Here is an 18,784-nt window from a genome sequence, read left to right as displayed (position 1 = left end):
TCCTTTGTCTTATGGTCTTATAGTCTTATGATGTGTTGGATGAGGAGCATGATGTGTTGCACAAGGAGGATGATTTGTTGGATGTGGGGGATGATGTTTTGGATGTGGAGGATGATGTGTTGGATGACGAGGATGATATGTTGGTTGAGCAGTATGATTTGTAGGATGTGGTAGATGATGTGTTGGATGTGAAGGATGATGCTTTCGATGTGGTCAATGATGTGTTGAATGCAGAGTATGGTTTGTTGGATAAGGAGGATGATGTGTTAGATGTTGAGGATGATGCGTTGAATGCAGAGGATCATGTGTTGGATGAGGAAGATGAGGTGTTTGACGAGGAGCATGTTGTGTTGGATGTGGTAGATGATGTGTTGGATGCGGAGGAAAATGTGTTGGTGTGGAAGATGGTTTGTTGGAAGAGGAGGGTGTTGTGTTGAATGCAGAGGATGATGTGTTCATTGAGGATGATGATGTGTTCGATGAGGAGGAGGTTATGTTAAATACAGTGGATGATATGTTGGACCTGAAGGATAATGTGTTGGATTAGGAGGATAATGTGTTCGATGTAGTAGAAGATGTGTTGGATGCGGAGGATGAGGCTTTGGATGTGGAGGATGATGTGTTGGATGAGGAAGATGATGTGTTGGATGTGGAGATGATGGGTTCGATTTGGTAGATGATCTATTGAAAGCAGAGGATGATGTGTTGGATGTGGTGTTGATGGGGCAGATGTGGAGCATGATGTGTTGGATGAAGAGGATGATATATTGGATGACGAGGATGATTTGCTGGATGTGGGGATGATGTGTTATATGTGGAGCATGATGTGTTGGATGAAGAGGATGATATATTGGATGACGAGGATGATTTGCTGGATGTGGGGATGATGTGTTATATGTGGAGGATGATGTGTTGGATGCGGAGGATTATGTGTTAGATGTGGTAGATCAGGTGTTGGATGCACATAATGATTTGTTGGATGAGCAGAATGATGTGTAGGATGTGGTAGATGATGTGTTGGATCGGGAGGATGATTTCTTGGATGAGGAGGATGATGTGTTGGATGGTGTGGATTATGTGTTGGATGAGGAGGATGGTTTGCTGGATGCGGGGGTTGATGTATTGGATGTGGAGGATGATGTGTTGGATGTGGCAATGATGAGTTGAATTCCGATGAATATTTGTTGGATTTGGTAGATGATGTGTTGGATGCGGATTATGATGTGTTGGATGTGGATGATAATGTGTTGGATGCAAAGGATGATGTGCTGGATGTGAATGTTGATTGGACAGATATGGTAGATAATGGGTTGGAAGCGGAGCATTATGTGTTGGATGTGAAGTACGATGTTTTCGATGAGGTTGATGATGTGTTGAATGCAGAGGATGATATTTTGGATGCGACGGTTGATAGGACAGATGTGATGAGGAGCTGGATGTGTTGGATGTGGTAGATGATGTGTCGGATGCGAAGGATGATGTCATGGTTGTTTACGATAATGTGCCGTATGCAGTGGATGATGTGTTGGATGTGGAAGGTGATGCGCAGAAGATTTAAAAGGAAGACAGCCTTCTCCAGCAGGCAGCATTGTTTGCGGGCGGTGGAGTGAGCCGGGAGCAGAGTGGAGTCTGAAGGGCTTCGGCTCAACGGGCTTAGGTGGAAAGGGGCGAGGCGAAGCAGGTTTGGTGTTCATTTTTTGTTGTTATTTGAGGAAAGGGGCAGTATGAGTGTGAGGGCAGCTTGTTGTTCTCGGTGCCGGATGTGGGAGGTCCTGGAGTCTCCAAGCCTCCCGGACGTCCACATCTGCGCTAGGTGTGCTGAGATGCAGCTCCTAAGGGACCGCGTTAGGGAACTGGAGCTGCAGCTCGATGACCTTCGTCTGGTCAGGGAGAGTGAGGAGGTGATAGAGAGGAGTTACAGGCAGGTGGTCACACCGGGGCCACGGGAGGCAGACAAGTGGGTCACGGTTAGGAGGGGGAAGGGGAAGAGTCAGGTAATAGAGAGTACCCCGGTGGCTGTGCCCCTTGACAATAGGTACTCCTGTTTGAGTACTGTTGGGGGCGACAGCTTACCTGGGGGAAGCGACAATGGCCGTGCCTCCGGCACAGAGTCCGGCCCTGTAGCTCAGAAGGGTAGGGCAAGGAAGAGGAGGGCAGTAGTAATAGGGGACTCGATAGTAAGGGGGTCAGATAGGCGATTCTGTGGACGCAGTCCAGAGACCTGGTGTCAGGGTCCGGGATATTTCTGATCGCGTCCAAGATATCCTGAAGTGGGAAGGAGAGGAGCCAGAGGTCGTAGTACATATAGGTACCAATGACATAGGTAGGAAAAGGGAAGAGGTCCTGAAAGGAGAATATAGGGAGTTAGGAAGGGAGTTGAGAAAAAGGACCGCAAAGGTAGTAATCTCGGGATTACTGCCTGTGCTACGCGACAGTGAGAGTAGGAATGAAATGAGGTGGAGGATAAATGTGTGGCTGAGGGATTGGAGCAGGGGGCAGGGATTCAAGTTTTTGGATCATTGGGACCTCTTTTGGTGCAGGTATGACCTGTACAAAAAGGACAGGTTACACTTGAATCCTAGGGGGACCAATATCCTGGCGGGGAGATTTGCGAGGGCTACTGAGGTGACTTTAAACTAGAATGGTTGGGAGGTGGGATTCAAATTGAAGAGACTAGGAGAGAGGAGGTTAGTTCACAAATAGAGAAAGCTAGTAGACAGTGTGTGAGGGAAGATAGGCAGGGGACAGAGATCAGGAGCACTCAGACCAAAGATGTAGGGGAGAAGGAAGAAGAAGATAACAAAGTTGTTTGCTCCATTAAGGATAAAAAGAGAGTAAAAGGTGGAGAGATTCTTAAATGCATCTATTTTAATGCTAGGAGCATTGTAAGAAAGGTGGATGAGCTTAGAGCATGGATTGATACCTGGAAGTATGATGTTGTAGCTACTAGTGAAACGTGGTTGCAGGAGGGGTGTGATTGGCAACTAAATATTCCAGGATTTTGCTTCAGGTGTGCTAGAATAGGAGAGGCAAGAGGGGGAGGTGTTGCATTGCTTGTGTTACATGCTCAAGGAGATCTGTTTTTTTGTGAGAATACTGTAATGGTCTTTTGGAGGTCACCTGATGTGATTTTCCCGCCGATGTGAGGTCACGTGATGACATGTGCCCCGTGACTATATAAGAGTCGACCCAGGTGAGGCAGTGGGTTTTTGAGTTTGTAGATTTCCAGGTAGAACGTGTTGTGCCTCCGTTTCTGTTGCGTGTTTGTTTTTGTGACGCAGTTTCATTTTTAAAACGGAAGGTGCGTTCTCTTACAAGATATTGCATTTGAACTGGAAATTTGTGGCTGGAAGTGCCAATTTACTCAATTCCGACAGTTTTGAAGGGAGAGTGAAGAATTCATCGAAGTGAAGGATCGAGAGAAGTCGGCATCGTTTAGCAGTTTAATAAAGTATCGACCTTATTGAGTCTTCGTTGAAGAGAACCTGCATTGAGATAACTCTTGCAATAGCGCAATGAGTTCATGCACTAAGGCTGTCTCTCTCTAAAGGGAATTTAAGGTCAGTTGATTTAAACTGTTTATTTTCGGCATCGGGAATCCTGTGGACAGAACCGGCAGTAAAGGTGTGTTGGTGAAGAAATCCTTCTCCAGAGAAGTCTCTCCCAATTGAATGCGTAAAACTGTTGGACTTTTGAAGTTATTGCTTTAAGAACTGTATCTGACTGTATCGCTTTAAGAACTGTTTCCGCATTTAACGCTTTAAGAACCAGAGCCGAGTGGAGTTGATGATCGGCTGCGTACCTGTTAACCTCTGGTTAAAGTTTTCCTTTTTGTTTTTTTTCCCTTATCGCTTATATGTGTTTAATAAATGTTTGGTTGTTTTCATAAAACCTGTCTCGATTAATATTCATTGTTGCCGGTTACGTAACACTTGTCAGAGAAAATATAACAGCGGTCCTCTGGCAGGATAGATTAGTGGAATCGTCCAGGGAGGCTATTTGGGTGGAATTGAGGAATAGGAAAAGTGTTGTGACTCTTATAGGGGTGTATTATAGACCACCTAATGGGGACCGAAAACTGGAGGAGCAAAGTTGTAAGGAGATAGCAGATATTTGTAGTAAGCACAAGGTTGTGATTGTAGGAGACTTTAATTTTCCACACATAGACTGGGAAGCCCATTCTGTAAAAGGGCTGGATGGTTTGGAGTTTGTCAAATGTGTGCAAGATAGTTTTTTGCAGCAATACATAGAGGTACCAACTAGAGAAGGGGCAGTGTTGGATCTCCTGTTAGGGAATGAGATAGAGCAGGAGATGGAGGTATGTGTTGGGGAGCACTTCGTGTCCAGTGATCACAATGCCATTAGTTTCAATATAATTATGGAGAAGGATAGGACTGGACCCAGGGTTGAGATTTTTGATTGGAGAAAGGCTAACTTTGAGGAGATGCGAAAGGATTTAGAAGGAGTGGATTGGGAAAATTTGTTTTATGGGAAGGATGTAATAGAGAAATGGAGGTCATTTTAAGGTGAAATTTTGAGGGTACAGGATCTAAATGTTCCTGTTGGGCTGAAAGGAAAGGTTAAAAGTTTGAGAGAGCCATGGTTTTCAGGGGATAGAGGAAATTTGGTTCGGAAGAACAGAGGGATTTACAATAAATATAGGCAGCTTGGAGTTAATGAGGTGCTCGGGGAATATAAAGAATGTAAAAAGAATCTTTAGACAGAAATTAGAAAAGCTAAAAGAAGATACGAGGCAGCTTTAGCAAGTAAGGTGAAAATAAATCCAAAGGGTTTCTACAGTTATATTAATAGCAAAAGGACAGTGAGGGATAAAATTGGTCCCTTAGAGAATCAAAGTGGACGGCTATGTGCGGAGCTAAAAAAGATGGGGGAGATCTTGAACAATTTCTTTTCTGTGCTATTTTCTAAGGAGAAGGATATTGAATTGTGTAAGGTAAAGGAAACAGGTAGGGTAGTTATGGAAAGTATGACGATTAAATAAGAGGAAGTACTGGGGCTTTTAAGGAATATAAAACAGGATAAGTCTCCAGGTCCGGACAAGATATTCCCTAGGACGTTGAGGGAAGTTAGTGTGGAAATAGGTGCTCTGACAGAAATATTTCAAATGTCATTAGAAACGGAAACACAAAATAATCTGCAGATACTGTTGTCAAAGGAACACTCACAATGCGCAGGAGGAACTCAGCATGTCAGTCAACATCAGTTGAAAAGATCAGTGGACGTTTTGGGCCGAAACCCTTCATCAGGACTGAAGGAAGAACTTTGGGGAGGGTTTGAAGAATGCTGGTAGTTGAAAAAAACAGTAGGTAGTCTCCAGCCCCTTGGTATGAACATAGAATTCTCCAACTTCCGGTAATTCCCTCCCCCCCTCCCTTCCTCTATCCCTATTTCACATCACCTCCCTCATAGTTCCGCCTCCTTCTACTGCGCATTGTTCTCCTGCCAATCACCTCCCTGCTTCCCCTCCCCCACCCCTTTGTCTTTGTTTTTTTCAACTACCAGCATTCTTCAAATCCACCCCAAAGTTCTTCCTTCAGTCCTGACAAAGGGTTTCGGCCCGAAACGTCGACTAATCTTTTCAACTGATGCTGACTGACCTGCTGAGTTCATCCAGCACATTGTGAGTGCCGTCATTAGAAATGGGGATGGTGCCGGAGGATCGGCGTATTGCTCATGTGGTTCCATTGTTTTAAAAGGGTTCTAAGAGTAAACCTAGCAATTATCGGCCTGCAACGCACATAGAAGTTGCTGGTGAACGCAGCAGGCCAGGCTGCATCTCTAGGAAGAGGTGCAATCGACGTTTCAGGCCGAGACCCTTCTGCCTGAAACGTCGACTGCACCTCTTCCTAGAGATGCAGCCTGGCCTGCTGCGTTCACCAGCAACTTTTTTGTGTGTTGCTTGAATTTCCAGCATCTGCAGAATTCCTGTTGTTTGAGTTTTTAATTATTGGCCTGTGTGAGTTTGACGTAGTGATGGGTAAATTGATGGAAAGTATTCTCAGAGATGGTATAAAAAGTATCTGGATGGACAGGGTCTGATTCGGAACAGTCAACATGGATTTGTACATGGAAGATCATGTTTGACAAATCTTATTGAATTTTTTGATGAGGTTACTAGGAAAGTTGACGAGGGTAAAGCGGTGGATGTTGTCTATATGGACTTCAGTAAGGCCTTTGACAAGGTTCCACAAGGAAGGTTAGTTAGGAAAGTTCAATCGTTAGGCATTAATATGGAAGTAGTAAAATGGATTCAGCAGTGGCTAGATGGGAGACGCCAGAGAGTAGTGGTGGAGAACTGTGTGTCAGATTGGAGGAGGGTGTGTAGCGGTGTGCCTCAGGGATGTGTACAGGGTCCAGTGATTTTAGTCATAAATATTCATGATCTGGATTATGGGGTGGTAAATTAGATTAGTAAGTATGCAGATGATACCAAGATAGATGGCGTTGTGGATAATGAAGTAGGTTTTCAAAGCTTGCAGAGAGATTTAGGCCAATTAGAAGAGTGGGCTGAAAGATGGCAGATGGAGTTTAATGCTGAAAAAATGTGAGGTGCTACATTTTGGTAGGACTAATCAAAATAGAACATACATGGTAAATGGTAGGGCATTGAAGAATGCAGTAGAACAGAGGGATCTAGAAATAATGGTGCATAGTTCCCTGAAGGTGGAATCTCATGTGGATAGGGTGGTGAAGAAAGCTTTTGGTATGCTGGCCTTTATAAATCAGAGCATTGAGTATAGGAGTTGGGATGTAATGTTGAAATTGTATAAGGGATTGGTAAGGCCAAATTTGGAGTATTGAGTACAGTTTTGGTCACTGAATTAAAGGAAAGATGTCAATAAAATTGAGAGAGTACAGAGGAAGTTTACTGAAATGTTACCTGGGTTTCATCTCCTAAATTACAGAGAAAGGTTGAACAAGTTAGGTCTTTATTCTTTGGAACGTAGAAGGTTGAGAGGGGACTTGATAGAGGTGTTTAAAATTAAGAGGGGGATTGATAGAGTTGACGTAGATAGGCTTTTTCCATTGAGAGAGGGGGAGATTCAAACAAGAGGACATGAGTTGAGAGTTAAAGGACAGAAGTTTAGGAGTAACATGAGGGGGAACTTCTTTACTCAGAGAGTGGTAGCTGTGTGGAACGAGCTTCCAACAGAAGTGGTTGAGGCAGGTTTGGGGTTGTCGGTTAAAGTTAAATTGGATAGATATATGGACAGGAAGGGAATGGAGGGTTATGGATCGAGTGCAGGTCGGTGGGACTAGGTGAGAATAGGAGTTCGGCACGGACTAGAAGGGCCGAGATGGCCTGTTTCCATGCTGTAATTGTTATATGGTTATGTGTTGAAGGCAGAGGATAATATGTTGGATGAGGAGGATGACGTGTTGGATGTGGAGGATGATGACGATAGAAAATGATACTGGAGAAATTGTAATGGGAGACGAGGAGATGGCAGAGGAACTGAACAAGTATTTTGCATCAGTCTTCACTGAGGAAGACAGCAGGATACCGGACATTCAAGGGTGGCAGGGAAGAGAAGTGTGCGCAGTCACAATTACGACAGAGAAAGTACTCAGGAAGCTGAATAGGCTAAAGGTCGATAAATCTCCTGGACCAGATGGAATGCACCCTTGTGTTCTGAAGGAAGTAGCTGTGGAGATTGCGGAGGCATTAGCGATGATCTTTCAAAAGTCGATAGATTCTGGCATGGTTCCGGAAGACTGGAAGATTGCAAATGTCACTCCGCTATTTAAGAAGGGGGCAAGGAAGCAAAAAGGAAATTATAGACCTGTTAGCTTGACATCGGTGGATGGGAAGTTGTTGGAGTAGATTGTCAAAGATGAGGTTACAGAGTACCTGGAGGCATATGACAAGATAGGCAGAACTCAGCATGGATTCCTTAAAGGAAAATCCTGCCTGACAAACCTGTTACAATTTTTTGAGGAAATTACCAGTAGGCTAGACAAGGGAGATGCAGTGGATGTTGTATATTTGGATTTTCAGAAGGCCTTTGACAAGGTGCCACACATGAGGCTACTTAACAAGATAAGAGCCCATGGAATTACAGGAAAGTTACATACATGGATAGAGCGTTGGCTGATTGGCAGGAAACAGAGAGTGGGAATAAAGGGATCCTATTCTGGTTGGCTGCGGGTTACCAGTGGTGTTCCACAGGGATCAGTGTTGGGGCCGCTTCTTTTTACATTGTACATCAACGATTTGGATTATGGAATAGATGGCTTTGTGGCTAAGTTTGCTGACGATACGAAGATAGGTGGAGGGGCCGGTAGTGCTGAGGAAACGGAGAGTCTGCAGAGAGACTTGGGTAGATTGGAAGAATGGGCAGAGAAGTGACAAATGAAGTACAATGTTGGAAAGTGTATGGTTATGCACTTTGGCAGAAAAAATAAACGGGCAGACTATTATTTAAATGGAGAAAGAATTCAAAGTTCTGAGATGCAACGGGACTTGGGAGTCCTCGTACAGGATTCCCTTAAAGTTAACCTTCAGGTTGAGTCAGTAGTGAAGAAGGCGAATGCAATGTTGGCATTCATTTCTAGAGGAATAGAATATAGGAGCAGGGATGTGATGTTGAGGCTCTATAAGGCGCTGGTGAGATCTCACTTGGAGTACTGTGGGCAGTTTTGGTCTCCTTATTTAAGAAAGGACGTGCTGACGTTGGAGAGGGTACAGAGAAGATTCACTGGAATGATTCCGGGAATGAGAGGGTTAACATATGAGGAACGTTTGTCCGCTCTTGGACTGTATTCCTTGGAGTTCAGAAGAATGAGGGGAGACCTCATAGAAACATTTTGAATGTTAAAAGGCATGGACAGAGTGGATGTGGCAAAGTTGTTTCCCATGATGGGGGAGTCTAGTACGAGAGGGCATGACTTCAGGATTGAAGGGCGCCCTTTCAGAACAGAAATGCGAAGAAATTTTTTTAGTCAGAGGGTGGTGAATCTATGGAATTTGTTGCCACGGGCAGCAGTGGAGGCCAAGTCATTGGGTGGATTTAAGGCAGAGATTGATAGGTATCTGCGTAGCCAGGGCATCAAAGGTTATGGTGAGAAGGCAGGGCAGTGGGACTAAATAGGATAAAATGGATCAGCTCATGATAAAATGGCGGAGCAGACTCGATGGGCCGAATGGCCTACTTTTGCTCCTTTGTCTTATGGTCTTCTGGTCTTATGTTTTGGATCTGGAGGATGATCTGTTGGATGAGGAGGATTATGTGCTGAATGTGACAGATGATGTGTTGGATGCGAATGATGATTTGTTGGGTGAGCAAGATGATGTGTAGAATGTGGTAGATGATGTGAGGGATGTGGGGGATGATGTGTTGAATAAGGAGGCTGATGTGTTGAATGCAGAGGATGATATGTTGGATAAGGAAGATGATGTGTTAAATACAGAGGATGAGGTGTTTGTTGTGGAGGATGATGTGTTGGATTAGGAGGATGATGTTTTGGATGCGGAGGATGATCTGTTGGATGAGGAGGATGATGTGTTGGATGTGGAGATCATAGGTTGCATGTGGTAGATCATCTATTGAATGCAGAGGATGATGTGTTGGATGTGGAGGATCACTTGTTAGATGAGCAGGATGATGTGTTGAATGTGGAGGTTGATAGGTCGGATGCTGAGGATGATGTGCTGGATGAGGAGGATGATGTGCTGGATGAGGAGGATGATGTGTTGGATCTGCAGATGATGAGTTGGATGCCGATGATTTGTTGGATTTGGAAGATGATGTGAAGGATGTGGTAGATGATATGTTGCATGTGGAGATTGATAGGGCCGATGCGGAGTATGATGTCATGGAAGAGGAGGATGATGTGTTGGATGAGGAGGCTGATAGGGCTCATGTCAAGGATGATGTGTTGAAGCTGGAGGATGATGTGTTGGATGAGAAGGATGATGTTTTGGATGAGGAGGATGAAGTGTTGCACGAGGAGAATGATATGTTGGATGTGGCGGATGATGTGTTGGATGTGGAGATGATATGTTGGAAGTGGTAGATGATGTGTTGAATGCAGAGGATAATGTGTTGGATGTGGAGGTTGATAGGACAGATGTGATGAGGAGGAGGATGATTTGGATCTGGTAGGTGATGTGTTGGATGCGGAGTATGATGTTTTGGAGATGTCGAGGATGATGTATTGGATCTGGAGGATGATATGATGGATGTGGAGGATGACGTGTTAAATGCAGAGGATGATGTGTTCAATGTGAAGGATGATGTGTTGGATGTGGAGGATGTGTTGGATGTGGAGGATGTTATGTGGGATGTGGAGGATGACGTGTAGGATGTGGAGGATGACGTGTAGGATGTGGAGGATGACGTGTTGGATGAGGAGGATGACATGTTGAATGAGGTAAATTATGTGTTGCTATGGAGGATGATTTGTTGCATGAGGTGGATGATGTTTTGAATGCAGAACATTATGTGTTGGATGCGGAGTAGGATTTGTTTGATGAGGAGGATGATGTTTTGTATCAGGAAAATGATGTTTTGGATGTTGTATATGATGTGTTGGATGTGGAGGATGATGAGCTAGATGTGGAGGATGATGTTTTGGATGTGGTAAAGATGTACTGAATGAAAAGGATGATGTGTGGGATGAGCACGATGTTTTGAATGCAGTAGATGATGTGTTAGACGTTGAGGATGATTTGTTGGATGAGGAGGATGAGATATTTGAGGTGGTAGATGTGTTGGATGCGGAGGATAATGTGTTGGTGTGGAGCATGATTTGTTGGATGAGGAGAATGATGTGTTTGATGAGGAGGATGATGTGTTGGATGTGGTAGATAATGTGTTGAATGCAGAGAATGATGTGTTGGATGTGGACGTTGATAGGGAGGATGTCGAGGATGATGAGTTGGATCTGGAGTATGATGTGATGGATGTGGAGGATGACGTGTTGGATGAAGAGGACGAGTTGTTGAATGTGTAGGTTGATGTGCTGGATGTGGAGGATGTTATGTGGGATCAGGAGGATGATGTGTTGGATGTGGAGGATGATGCGTTGGATCTGGGTGATGATGTCTTGGATGAGGAGAATGATGTGTTCGATGAGGAGGATTATGTGTTAGATGTGTTAGATCAGCGGTCCCCAACCACCGGGCCACGGAACGGTACCGGGCCGCAAAGCATGTGCTACTGGGCCGCGAGGAAATGATATGATTTGGCGATAGGAGTCAGCTGCACCTTCCCTCATTCCCTGTCACGCACTGTTGAGCCATTATGCATGCAAGGTCATTACCCGCGCATCACCTATGTCAGCGCGGGAAGAAGATCAACTCCTCGAACTTGCAAATGGCGGCGTGATGAAAAGTGTGTTTGACATAACACCTCTGCCGGCATTGTGGATCAAAGTCAAGGTGAAATATCCTGAGATAGCCACGAAAGCACTGAAAATGTTGCTTCCATTTCCAACATATCTCTGCAATGAATGCAACGAAAACTAAATTGCAGAATAGACTGGACATAAGGAACCCCCTTCGCGTATCACTGTCTTCCATCACCCCTCGATGGCACCGTCTTGTTGCAGGAAAACAAGCCCAGGGCTCCCACTGATTCAGCGATATTGGTGTGTTGCAATGATTTTATATGTTAGACGGGGAAAATATGTGCTGTGTTTATATCCAAACCTTACTTAAAATATTACGATCCTATTGACCTTATATAACCATATAACAATTACAGCACGGAAACAGGCCATTTCTGCCCTTCTAGTCTGTGCTGAACGCTACTGTCACCTAGTCCCGCCGACCTGCAATCAGGCCATAACCCTCCATTCCTTTCCTGTCCATGTACCTATCCAATTTTTCTTTAAATTATAATATCGAACCTGCCTCTACCACTCCTACTGGAAGTTCGTTTAACACTTACTTCAAGCTCCCCTGATAATTGACTTATCATTATACTCATGCGAGGAAAATATGCACTGTGTGTTTAATATTAAATTCATTAGATAAACCCTTTTAGAAATGAAATTGAGTGTATTATCCACTTATCACCTATACTCCGGTCGTGATTAACAACCCCCACCCCCCGAACAGAATCGCCAAAATGGATTTGCACAGTGGAAAAAAATCGGCAGGTCACAAGGCGCATGCGCACTGGTGCTCGCGCAAGGCTTCCTGGTCATTGTAATCTTTCTCTGGATAAACACAACGTATTTGACTGCTACTCTTGTCCGTTGGCAACCCTACCCTCCCCCCCCCCCCAGGGTTGGCCGGTCCGCAAGAATATTGTCAATATTAAACTGGTCCGCAGTGTGAAAAAGGTTGGGGACCCCTGTGTTAGATGATCTGGTAGATGCGGAGCATGATTTGTTGGATGAGATGGATGATGTGTTGTATGTGGCGGATGATTTGTTGGAAGAGGAGGATTGATCTGTTGAATGCAGAGGACGATTTGTTGAATGTGGAGGATGTTATGTGGGATCAGGAGAATGATGTGTTGGATGAGAAGGATGATAAGTTTAATTAGGAGGATGATGTGTTGGATGCGGAAGATAATGTGTTGCTGTGGATCATGATTTTTTGGATGAGTTGGATGATGTGTTGAATGCAGAGGCTGGTGTATTTGATGAGGAGGATGATGTGTTGGATGAGCTAGATGATGTGCTGGATGCGGTGTAGGATTTATTGGATGAGGAGAATTATGTGTTGGATGTGGTAGATGATGTGTGGAATACAGAGAATGATGTGTTGGATGTGGACGTTGATAGGACAGATGTCGAGGATGATGAGTTGGATCTGGAGGATGATGTGATGGATGTGGGGGATTATATGTTATGTGGAGGATGTTGTTTGGGATCAGGAGGAAGATGCGTTGGATGCGGAGGAAGATGCGTAGGGTGTGGTAGATGATGTTTTGGATGTGGAGGATGATTTGTGGGATGAGGAGGATGATGTGTTGGATCTGGGGGATGACGTCTTGGATGAAGAGAATGATGTGTTCGATGAAGAGGATTATGTGTTAAATGTGTTAGATGATGTGTTAGATGCAGAGCATGATTTGTTGGATGAGATGGATGATGTTTTGGATGTGGTAGATAATGTGTTGTATGTGGAGCATGATTTGTTGGAAGAGGAGGATTGATCTGTTGAATGCGGAGGATGATTTGTTGAATATGGAGGATGAAGTGTTGGATGTGCCGGATGTTATGTGGGATCAGGAGAATGATGTGTTAGATGCGGAAGATAATGTGTCGGTGTGGAGCATGATATGTTGGATGAGGTGGATGATGTGTTGAATGCAGAGGATGATGTGTTTGCTGAGGAGGATGATGTGTTGGATGTGCTAGGTGATGTGTTGGATGCGGTGTAGGATTTATTGGATGAGGAGGGTTATGTGTTGGATGTGGTAGCTGATGTGTGGAATGCAGAGAATGATGTGTTCGATGTGGACATTGATAGGGCAGATGTCGGGGATGATGAGTTGGATCTGGAGGATGATGTGATGGATGTGGAGGATAACTTGCTGGATGAGGAGGATGATTTGTTGGATGTGGGGGATGATTTGTTGGAAGAGGAGGATTGATCGGTTGAATGCAGAGGACGATTTGTTGAATGTGTAGGTTGATCTGTTGGATGTGGAGGATGTTATGTGGGATCAGGAGGAGGCGGCGTTGGATGCGGAGGATGATGTTTTTGATGTCATAAAGTTGTGTCGAAAGCAGAGGATGACGTGTGTGATGTGCTGGATGAGGACGGTGAAGTTGTGGATGCAGAGGGCGATGTGCTGGATGGGGTAGATGATGTGTTGAAAGCAGAGAATGATTTGTTGGATGAGGAAGATGATGTGCTGGATGCGGAGGATGATGTGCTGGATGAGGACGGTGAAGATGTGGATGTGGAGGGTGACGTGTTGGATGAGGAGGGTGACGTGTTGGATGGGGTAGATGATGTGTTGAAAGCAGAGAATGATCTGTTGGATAAGGAGGATGATGTGTTGGATGTGGATGATGACGTGTTCAATGCAGGGGATGATATATTGTTTGAGGAAGATGAGGTGTTTGATGAGGATAATGTGTTGGATGCGGGGGATCATGTGTGTGATGTGTTGGATGAGGACAGTGAAGATGCAGAGGGTGACGTGTCAGGATGTGGTAAAGATGTGTTGAATGCAGAGGATGATGTGCGTGATGTGCTACATGATGTGTTGGATGAGGGCGGTGAAGTGGATGTGGAAGGTGATGTGTTGGATGAGGATGATGTGTTGAATGTGGAGATTGATGCGTTCATATCAGGAAGATGATGTGTTGCATGTTGTAGATGATGTGTTGGATGCGGTGGTTGATTATGTGTTGGATGCGGTGGATGATTATATGTTGGATGCGGTGGATGATCTGTTAGATGTGGAGGATGATGTTTTTGAGGTGGTAAAGATGTGTTGAATGCAGAGGATGACGTGTGTCATGTGCTGGATGATGTGTTGGATGAGGATGGTGAAGTTGTGGATGTGGTAGTTGATGTGCTGGATGCGGAGGGTGATGTGCTGGGTGTGGTAGATGATTTGTTGGATGAGGAGGATGATGTGTTCAATGCAGGGGATGATGTGTTGGATGCGGAGGATGATGTGTTGAATGCAGAGGATGATATGCGTGATGTGCTGGATGATGTTTTGGATGAGGACGGTGAAGATGTGGATGTGGTAGATGATGTGTTGGATGTGGAGGATGACGTGTCAGATGCAGAGGATGATGTGTTAGATATGGTAAAGACGTGTTGAATGCAGACGATGATGTGTGTGATGTGCTAGATGATGTGATGGATGAGGACGGTGAAGTGAATGTGGTAGATGATGTGTTGGATGAGGAGGGTGATGTGTTGGATGAGGAGGGTAACGTGTTGGATATGGAGGGTGATAGGTCGGATGCTGAGGATGATGTGCTGGATGAGGAGGATGATTTGCTGGATGCGGGGGTTGATGTAATGGATGTGGAGGATGATGTGTTGGATCTGTAGGTGATGAGTTGAATGCCGATGATGATTTGTTGGATGAGCAGGATGATGTGTAGGATATGGTAGATGATGCGTTGGATGAAGAGGCTGATAGGGCTCATGTCGAGGGTGATGTGTTGGATGTGAAGGATGATGTGTTGCACGAGGAGAATGATATGTTGGATGTGGGGGATGATGTGTTGGATGAGGAGGAGGATGTTTTGGATGTGGAGGATGATGTGTTGGTTGAGCAGTATGATTTGTAGAATGTGGTAGATGATGTGCCAGATGTGGAGATGATATGTTGGAAGTGGTCGATGATGTGTTGAACGCAGAGGATGATGTTTTGGATGTGGAGGTTGATAGGACAGATGCGATGAGGAGGAGGATGTTTTGGATCTGGTAGGTGATCTGTTGGATGCGGAGTATGATGTTTTTCGTGTGGATGATAATGTGTCGGATGCAAGGGATGATGTGTTGGATGTGGATGTTTATAGGACAGATGTGGTAGATGATTTGTTGGAAGCGGAGTATTATGTGTTGGATGTGAAGTATGATGCTTTCGATGTGGTCGATCATGTGTTGAATGCAAAGGATGATCTGTTGGATGAGGAGGATGATTTGTTGGATGAGCCGAATGCTGTGTAGGACATGGTAGATGATGTGTTGGATGTGGAGGATGATTTGTTGGATGAGGAGGGTGATGTGCTGGATGCTGGGGTTGATGTATTGGATGTGGAGGATGATGTGTTGGATGTGGCAGATGATGAGTTGAATGCCGATGAATATTTATTGGATGAGCAGGCTGTTGTGTGGGATGTGGTAGATGATCTGTTTGGATATGGAGGTTGATAGAGCGGATGCGGATGATGATATGGATGCGGGGGATGATGTGTTGGATGTGGACGCTGATAGGGCTCATGACTCAGATATGTGTGTTGAACCTGAAGGATGATGGGCTGGACGCGGATCATGAATTTTTGGTTCAGTATGATTTGTAGGATGTGGTAGATGATGTGTTGAGTGCAGAAGATGATGTGTTGGATTTGGTAGATGATGTGTTGGATGCGGATTATGATGTTTTGGTTGTGGATGATAATGTGTTGGATGCAAAGGATGATGTGCTGGATGTGGATGTTGATTGGACAGATGTGGTAGATTGTTGGAAGTGGAGCATTATGTGTTAGATGTGAAGTATGATGCTTTCGATGAGGTCGATGATGTGTTGCATGCAGAGGATAATTTGTTGGGTGAGGAGGATGATGTGTTGGATGATGTGTTGGATGTTGAGGATGACGTGTTGAATACAGAGGATCATGTGTTGGATGTGGAAGATGAGGTTTAACGAGGAGTATGATGTGTTGGATGTGGAGATGATATGTTGGATGTGGTAGATGATGTGTTCTATGCAGAGGATGATGTGTTGGATGTGGAGGTTGATAGCACAGATGTAGTAGATGATGTTTTGGATACGGAGCATGATGTTTTGGATGTGGAGTATGATGTTTTTGATGCTGTAGTGATGTGTTGGATGAGGACGATGATGCGTTGGATGTGGTAGATGATGTGCTGGTTGCGGAGGATGACGTGTTGTATGGGGAGAATGATGTGTTGGACATGAAGGACAACGTGTTGGATGAGGAGGATGTGTTGGATGTGTAGAATGACGTGCTGAATGCAGAGGATGATGTGTTGGATGAGGTGGATGATGTGTTAGATCAGGTGGATGATCTGGTGGTTGCGGAGAATGCGGTGTTGGATGTGGTAGATGATGTGCTGGTTGCGGAGGATGACGTATTGTATCTGGAGGATGATGTGTTGGACGTGGAGGAAAATGTGTTGGATGAAGAGAATGATGTGTTGGACGTGGAGGAAAATGTGTTGTTGTGGAGGATGATTTGTTGGATAAGGAGGATGGTGTGTTGAATGCGGAGGATGATGTCTAGAATGTGGTAGATGATGTGCTGGATGGGGAGGATGATGTTTTCGATGTGGTCGATGCCGTTTTGAATGCAGAGGATGATTTGTTGGATGAGGAGGATGATGTGTTGGATGTTCAGTATTACGCGTTGAATGTAGAGGACCATGTGTTGGATGTGGAAGATGAGGTTTGTCGAGGAGCATGTTGTGTTGGATGTGGTAGATGATGTGTTGGATGTGGAGATGACATGTTCGACGTGGTAGATGATGAGTTCAATGCAATGGATGATGTGTTGGATGTGGATGTTGATAAGACAGATGTAGTAGATGATGTTTTGGATACGGAGCATGATGTTTTGGATGAGGAGTATGATTTTTTTGATGTTGTAGTGACGTGTTGGACGAGGAGGATGACGTGCTGGATGAAGTAGATGATGCATTGTATGTGGAGGATGTTTGTTGGATCAGGAGGATTGATTGTTGAATGCAGGGGACGAATTGTTGAATGTGGAGGATGATGTGTTGGATGTGGTGGATGTTAAGTGGGATCAGGAGCATGATGTGTTGGCTGCGGAGGGTGATGTGTTGGATGTGGAGAATGATGTGTTTTATGTGGCAGTTGATGTGTTGGATGTAGAGGTTGATTTTTTGGTTGAGCTGCTAAATGCAGAGGATGATGTGTTGGATGTGGAGGAAGCTGTGTTGGATAAGGAGTATGACACGTTGGATGGAGCCAATGAAGTGTTGGACGTGGAGATGATGTGTTGGATGTGGTAGATGATGTGTTGGATACAGAGGATGATATGTTGGATGTGGACATTGATAGGGCAGATGTCGAGGATGATGTTTTGGTTGTGGAGTATGATGTGCTGTGTGCAGCGGATGATATGTCAGATGGGGAAGATGATGTATTAAATGCAGAGGATAATGTGTTGTATTGGAGGTGGATATGTTGGATGTGGTAGATGATGTCTTGGATGCGGAGTATGATATGTTAGCTGAGGAAGATGATGTGTTCGATGAAGAGGATGATGTCTTGGATGAGGATGATGTCTTGGATGAGGCAGATGATGTGATGGATGCGGAGGATGATATGCTGGATGCAGAGGATTATGTATTCAATGTGGTAGATGATGTGTGGGATATAGAGAATAATTTCTTGGATGATGATGATGTGTTGGATGCGGAGGATGACGTGTTGGATGCGGAGGATAATTTCTTGGATGTGGAGGACGATGTGCTAGATGTGGAGGATGATGTTTCTGATGTGATAAAGAAGTGCTGAATGCAGAAGATGATGAGCTTGATGTGCAGGATGATGTATTGGATGTGGAGGAAGCTGTGTTGGATGAGGAGTATGACACATTGGATGCAGCCAATGAAGTGTTGGATGTGGAGATGATGTGTCGGATGTGTTGAATGCAGAGGATGATATGTTGGATGTGGACATTGATAGGGCAGATGTCGAGGATGATGTTTTGGTTGTGGAGTATGATGTGCTGTCTGCAGCGGATGATGTGTTACATGAGGATGATGTGTTAAATGCGAAGGGTGATGTGTTGGATGCGGAGGGTGATGTGTTGGATGCAGAGGGTGATGTGTTCCATAGGGAGGCTGATGTGTTCCATGGGGAGGATGATGGGTTCGATGGTGAGGATGATGTGTTCGATGGAGAGGATGATGTGTTCGATGGGGAGGATGATGTGTTCGATGGGGAAGATGATGTGTTCGATGGGGAGGATGATGTGTTCGATGGGGAGGATGATGTGTTCGATGGGGAGGATGAGGTGTATTATGTGGTAGTTGATGTTTTGAATGTGGATGTTGACTTTTTGGTTGAGGTGTTGAATGCAGAGGATGATGTGTTGGATGTGGAGGAAGCTGTGT

General features: G+C 44.8%; 1 protein-coding gene across 1 annotated transcript; it reads right to left on the bottom strand.

The window, feature by feature from the left end:
* Window positions 1–12,847: 12,847 nt before the first annotated feature.
* Window positions 12,848–17,968, bottom strand: LOC134340863 (uncharacterized protein DDB_G0271670-like; the record flags this gene model as incomplete). Its single annotated transcript, XM_063038437.1, has 2 exons — window positions 12,848–12,967; window positions 17,879–17,968. Coding segments are annotated over 2 exons (210 nt in total), but the record flags the coding sequence as incomplete, so codon positions are not given.
* Window positions 17,969–18,784: the final 816 nt, after the last annotated feature.

Source organism: Mobula hypostoma, chromosome X2 (genome assembly GCF_963921235.1).
Source record: "Mobula hypostoma chromosome X2, sMobHyp1.1, whole genome shotgun sequence".
Lineage (NCBI taxonomy): Eukaryota > Metazoa > Chordata > Chondrichthyes > Myliobatiformes > Myliobatidae > Mobula > Mobula hypostoma.
The sequence above is the reverse complement of the archived record's forward strand: the minus strand, read 5'-3'. Positions and strand labels throughout refer to the sequence as shown.